The sequence below is a fragment of the Rhinolophus sinicus genome, linkage group LG10, assembly GCF_036562045.2.
Source record: "Rhinolophus sinicus isolate RSC01 linkage group LG10, ASM3656204v1, whole genome shotgun sequence".
Taxonomy (NCBI): domain Eukaryota; kingdom Metazoa; phylum Chordata; class Mammalia; order Chiroptera; family Rhinolophidae; genus Rhinolophus; species Rhinolophus sinicus.
The window spans coordinates 17,333,093-17,339,102 of NC_133759.1; the positions used below are offsets into that span (position 1 = coordinate 17,333,093).

Sequence of the window (6,010 nt, forward strand, 5' to 3'; positions counted from 1 at the left end):
GTTAAGAGAAGAAAGCGACGTGCTCAGGCTCACAAGGGAATGCAGAGCTCGGATTTGGCAGACTCTAGCGTACCACGCAGAGGTTTTCTAAGGAAACTGCCTAGGAACCTGGCCCAACTCTCACTTCCTATCCACTCGACTCTCCTGGTACACTAGAACACCATGGCGACTCCATTCCCTACTCTAAGTAGAGACCTAAAGAGCAAACCCTCTGATTCCTCCCCTTGGGCTCATCCTTATGATCTCCATCATGAGATGCTGTGGTGAAGATGATTCAGCAAAGCACTGGGGACATCAACAGCTTGCTTTCCCATCTGCATCAGATCAGGAAACAAGGCTCTGCGGGACTATATACCAGTTTATTCTCTTTTTTTTTTCTATTAAGGCAACATCAACATACCCTTGTAAAATCACTTTCCTGGAAATAAATTGTCTGGAAGTGCATTCTTTATAAATGTAGAGCGTGCAATAATGTGTAAACTTACAGAAGCAGCTTAAATTGGTTAACTTAGTTAATGGTTTGCAAGATAGGTTTTTGTTTTCGGAGGGGATACAAGTATCCCTATATTACAAGTATGCCCAGACTTTGTTAAAGTCTTTACTTAATTGTGATTAATTAAGGCTGTGAGTAAGAACAGAGATTTCTTTAGTGATGTAAAATGATTAATTACATAGTTAAAATGACTTGTAAGAAATGACTGAACTTTTCAGTCATCCAAAAGTAAACCACCAGGGCTAGTTTTTAAAAGAGAGGATGACACTTTTCACAATTTCATAATTTTTTGACAGTTGTTTTCATGCCACGTCAGCAATAACTTTTAGTTGATTATTCCTGCCTCACTTGATGGCAGGCACTTCAAAAGATAAAGGAAGCATTGGCGTGCTTTAATAGTCCTCATTTTTAGTTTTGAAGGTATTGCTTGTAAATAAGTAAAAGACCACAAATAAATGTATCTGAAACTATGTATTGTTTTTACAATTTGAATAGTCATCTGTTATAATTAAAACAAAACATGTCCACAAGCATATAAAACTGTTAGAATTTCCACGAGTATGTTTGGATTTTTCAGTGTCTTGTATTTCATGTTTGAAACTCAGACCATGCTAATGGCTTCATATCCTTATACTTGGAATCAGCATAAAAAGTTGGGCTTCCATTAACAAATAATCCTATGCAATAAAAGAATCAAGATCTAAGTTCATTACTTCACTATTCGTTTCCACATACACCTGGCTTCACGGACTATTCCTGGCTTCAGACATATTATTAGAAAAAAACACTAAGACAGCATGTCAAAGTTTTCTATGTTGTCCCACAAAAGCTAGAAATTAATTAACGAGCCCATACTTCACAGCAGGAAGTAGCAATTTCCTCCACCCCTCAATTCACTCGGATTCCCTCAGGAGAGCTCCATCAGTTCATGTTAGAAGGGAATGGCTTGCCCCTTCAAATATTACATATCACCGCTTTGAAACGCTGCTCAGAATTCTCCTCAGGGTTCCGTATCCTGGCAGGCCAGCCTGGTGTGGGGAAGGACGCTGCAGTGGGGGGGTGGACACCGCCGCTGTGGGGGGGACTCGTGCCGCACTGAACTGGTATGTGGCAAGAGGAAAAGCTGACTTCAGGGTAAGAAGCCCCACTTTGTGCAGTGGATGTAAACGTTCCTGACACCTGCTCGGGGAACTCTTACTATAACACAACTTTACCTAAGCTCTTAATTTGGGAAATTTACTAACTCTGATTCTTGCATTTTTACAGAGCGTCATGGAGATCGTGATCCACTGTAGACTGCGTGTACGATGAGCTGGGGGTGTCGGGGGAGTAAATTTGGAGGAGCCTACAGTATTGGCAGAGCACAAAAGAGCCCCTGCAGGTTTTGAAGAGCTGTACGATGTACTTGCGAAACTTCTCCCCCAGGAAGAAGTAGATGACTGGATTAAGGCAGCAGTGAACGAAAGCCAGGGTCTCTGTGGCCTGAATGGCATAGTCCAGGTGTCTTTCAAAGGTGCAGTCCTGCAGGACCTCTAACTCGACCAGGGTCTCCAGGAAGAGCACTACGTTGTACGGCGTCCAGAACCCCAGGAAAAGCACCACCACGGCGAAGATCATCTTCATCGCCTTGTTCTTCTTCTCGTTCTTACAGTGCTGCAAGGTCCTGATGATCATGGAGTAGCAAAACAGCATGATCCCCAAGGGAATCACCAAGCCCAGGACGTTGATCTCCAGGGAGCTCAGGACCTTCCAGCTGGTGGAGTTGAACGAGTACTTGGTTTTGCAATAGGTACGGTTGCGCTCTGTATAACAAGTGCTGAATAAAAGGCCTGGCAGGGAGGCCAGGACAGCCACGGACCACGTGGCCAAGCTGGTGATGACCCCGTAAGTCACGGTCCTCGCTCGTAAGGAAAACACTGCGTGCACGATGGCCAGGTATCTATCGATGCTCATGAGCATGATGAAGAATATGCCACTGTAAAAGCCCACCAAGTATATCCAGGAAATAATCTTGCAGAGACCTAGTCCAAACACCCACTGGTCTGCAGCATAGTAGCCCCAGAAAGGGAGGGAGAGCACAAAGAGCAGGTCGGAGATGGCGAGGTTGAGCAGGTACACGTCAGTCATGGACCTGAGTCGCTTGTACTTGAAGAGGACCAGAACCACCACGGAATTGCCAAGCAGACCAAACAGAAAGACCAAGGAGTAGAGGGGGGGCAGGAAGAGCCCCCCAAATGCCTTGATGCCTTCTTTGGTGCAAGGGTTGGGGATGTTTTCATTGAAATAGTAATTGCTGTAGATGCTTTCATCCAGCGTGGTGTCTGCTATATCCGTGGGGTTCATTTTCAAACCTCCAGGCTCCTCAAGGCAGCTCTGGGGCCAACCAGAGAAACTAATGAAGGGAAGAGCAAACAAGATTTCTGTCAGGACAAAAACAAATCAAAGGAGTGCTGAATGCGGAGTACAACTGCTTACTATTTTGCCCCAGATCGTTCTACATCCTTCCCAACCTTCCCAAGTTAGAGGGTTCAATTCCTTGCAGGGCAGGGCAGCCAGATGCAATGATCCTGCCCTTTGGAGTCAGAGAGATTCCAAATTCCAGCTCTGCCACTCTTCTTATCCCTCCGCTGGCAGCTTCAGTCCTCTTATTTGTTAAAGTGGGGATAGTAAAACCGCCTTTTCAAGGAGATGTTTCTCAAGGATGTATTTCTAAAACATAGTGGGGGGTTACTGAAATCATTTGCAAGAATGACCCCACCAGTTGATATCCCCAACAGCACTGCACCGAGTGCCTTTCTGACATAAAAGCAAGGGGGAAAAAAAGATTTAAAAAAAATCTAGGGGCAGCTGGTTAGCTCAGTTGGTTAGCGTGCAATGCTTGTAACACCAGGGTTGCCAGTTCGATCCCCACATGAGCCAGTGTGAGCTGCGCCCTCCACAACTAGATTGAAACAACTACTTGACTTGGAGCTGACGGGTCCTGGAAAAACACACTAAAAAATAAATAAAAGTTTAAACTAATAATAATAATATGGCAAAGGGCCTTAATATGTAAAAAAAAAAAAAAAAATCTACACACGTTTCCCCTTCAGATTAACTCCAAAAATTCAATACTTGCTTAGGTAATCATTAAGCTAAAAGGAAACTCGGTTGGTCTTGCCTTTATATAAAAATTCTAATTTCTCCTGCATGCTTTGTACTTCATAGATTTCAAAGCACGTTCTCCAGGATTGCCATTTAATCCCACTCCCATGCTCCTGTCTCCACTACCGCCAACAAAAATCAGGTACTCTGAACTAAGCAAGAATACTGAGCCACGGTGTGGGTGACTCATGAAAGATCTAGAGAGGTTAAATGCCTCCTGAAGACCACACCGCTATGTACAGAACTTGCTCTTCAGGCCCCAGTCCCAGCGATATGCTGGTAAACCAGTTATGGGAGGTTGGGAGGGCCGGGAGGACTCTGATGTATGGTGTTGGCTGGTTTCCATGGTGTACATACTCCCACCATGACCAAGGTCAAGCTGCCAACTGCCTCATAAAACTGCTGACTATTTAACAATCAGCTGTTGAGAGTTGATGCAAATAGGCTCCAGCACACCACTGCCAAGTGCCATGTTCTCTCTAGGACATCCTCTTAGGTAGGAACATGCCTGCTCTTCCAGGCCTGGGTGGCTAGCCTCTCCTGGGCCAATCTGATGCTCATGTAGCAAATCTGTTTCAAGGTCCTTAGGAAGGTTGCAGTTCTCAGCTGGGTAAATTGAGGGACATTTTTGGTCTTTTCATCAAAACCACATATGAAAATCAATCCTATGCACTGAATCCTATCAGAGTGGGTATTATTAGCATGACAGATGTAGAAAAGTTACATCAGAACCAAAAATAAAATCTCTACCTCTCCAACCACCACTTCCTATCTAAATTGGCACAAGGTTAAAACTTTAACTTAAAGTTACATACATGCGTACAACCACTCTCATTTCCTATCTCAATTGGCAGATAAAGAGGGTAAAACCTTAAAGTTACACACATGCTCACATGTGAATCACAGCAATTCAGGGATAAGTGCCTTCTCACCAAGGCCGCCTCCTCTTTCTTTCTTCTTAATGGTGCTATGAGATTCCTTTTAAGACCCTTTTCACATTGTTCAGTAATTCACATCTACCCACTTCCTCCCACCCTCACCAGTATACATCCAAACACCTAAACTATGCGTTTCTCAAGAGACAGATGTTGATTTACTCCTGTAAACTGACGCTGAAAACCTGGCGCATTTCAGAGTCTCCCAAAAAATGTGTTAAATGAATAGCAATTCTAGTTAAATGAGTAACAATTCTAGTCTTTCTGCACCATTTTGCCAGGGAGAATTAAAGAAATAGAAGAGGCTGAGGAGTTAGGAAATTATCAGAGAACACAGCTGGTAAAACAAAAGTAAACACAGCTGGTAAAACTTTCGCATTATTCTGTAGTCCTTGTTTGTGTGGTATTTCTTTGCCTCGGAATCTTAATAGAAACAAGAAGCAGAAAAGTTTATATGTTTAATGAAAACTGTCTGTGGACTTAGGCCCGACCTGTGCAGGGAGAGAGTCCCGCATCAATGAATGCCCATCAGATGAGGGTTCAGAGGCGGTGAGTACAGGTAGATAGATCATGTGTGACCTCCAAGATAGGAGCCAAATGTGACTACTCCAGTGACCGTGATGCCTGAGTGTTGGGACTGGGTGAGTGGCTAGCCAGCCTTCAGTGCTTCCAAAGTCCACACACCTGTGGAAATCCGCGCATGGTCTGAAGCCCGGGAATGACCCCATCCCCACTTACCTTGCTTTTCTGAAAGTGGCTCTGAGGAAGGTCTGTGAAGTAGTGCCAGCCTTGTTCAAGAAGCAGCAGTAAGAAAGACAGGTGCCTTTGAAGGGCATGTGGCTTCCTGTGAGCACCAACTCTTTATCTCTCACGCGCTACACGGAGTACTAAGTTCATATGTTTTTTTTTTTTTTGATAAAAGAAACAAAATGACTCTTAGGGACTCTTAGTCACTCATTTCCCAAAACTGAAAGCTTAGGAAGGTTTGTTCTCTGCTAGATTCAGGAAGAAAATGAAGTGAATTTTTAAAAAGAGAAACTTTAAAAAAATTATTTATTTGTTGGATTTTTAACTTTAAAACTTTCCTTTTAGCTGGCTGTATGAAGTAGAAACAATCTTTAGATGCTGGAAGAGGGGGCTGTTCGTGATTTCCCCATCATGAATGTGCAGTGGCAAGCAGTCAAGATGTGTGGTGTTCTCTAGACAAGCGGGAAGTCAGAGTGCAAGGCCAGACCTACTCAAGAAAAAGGATATTCAGGAGTAGAGAACATTTTAGTCAAATGTGTGTGTCTTGGGAACGACTTGGAAGGCTTTAACTCAACCACATTCAATAACTGACAAATCCTCAATCTTGTATAAACATACATGTCAATATAGCTTCAAGCCCCTTTTGCAAAAGAAAGACCCTTCCCCCAAGTCCCTTCTACTTAGAAATTGT

At 43.6% G+C, this 6,010-nt stretch overlaps 1 protein-coding gene across 1 annotated transcript; it reads right to left on the reverse strand.

Moving 5' to 3' along the window:
* Nucleotides 1-949: 949 nt before the first annotated feature.
* On the reverse strand, nucleotides 950-5,429 carry CCR4 (C-C motif chemokine receptor 4). The gene is made up of 2 exons (XM_019727765.2): nucleotides 5,311-5,429; nucleotides 950-2,885 (listed from the first exon to the last, which is right to left on the reverse strand). The coding sequence occupies exons 1-2, from the start codon at nucleotides 5,406-5,408 to the stop codon at nucleotides 1,754-1,756; spliced, it is 1,230 nt and encodes a 409-aa protein (XP_019583324.1). The 5' UTR covers nucleotides 5,409-5,429; the 3' UTR covers nucleotides 950-1,753.
* Nucleotides 5,430-6,010: the final 581 nt, after the last annotated feature.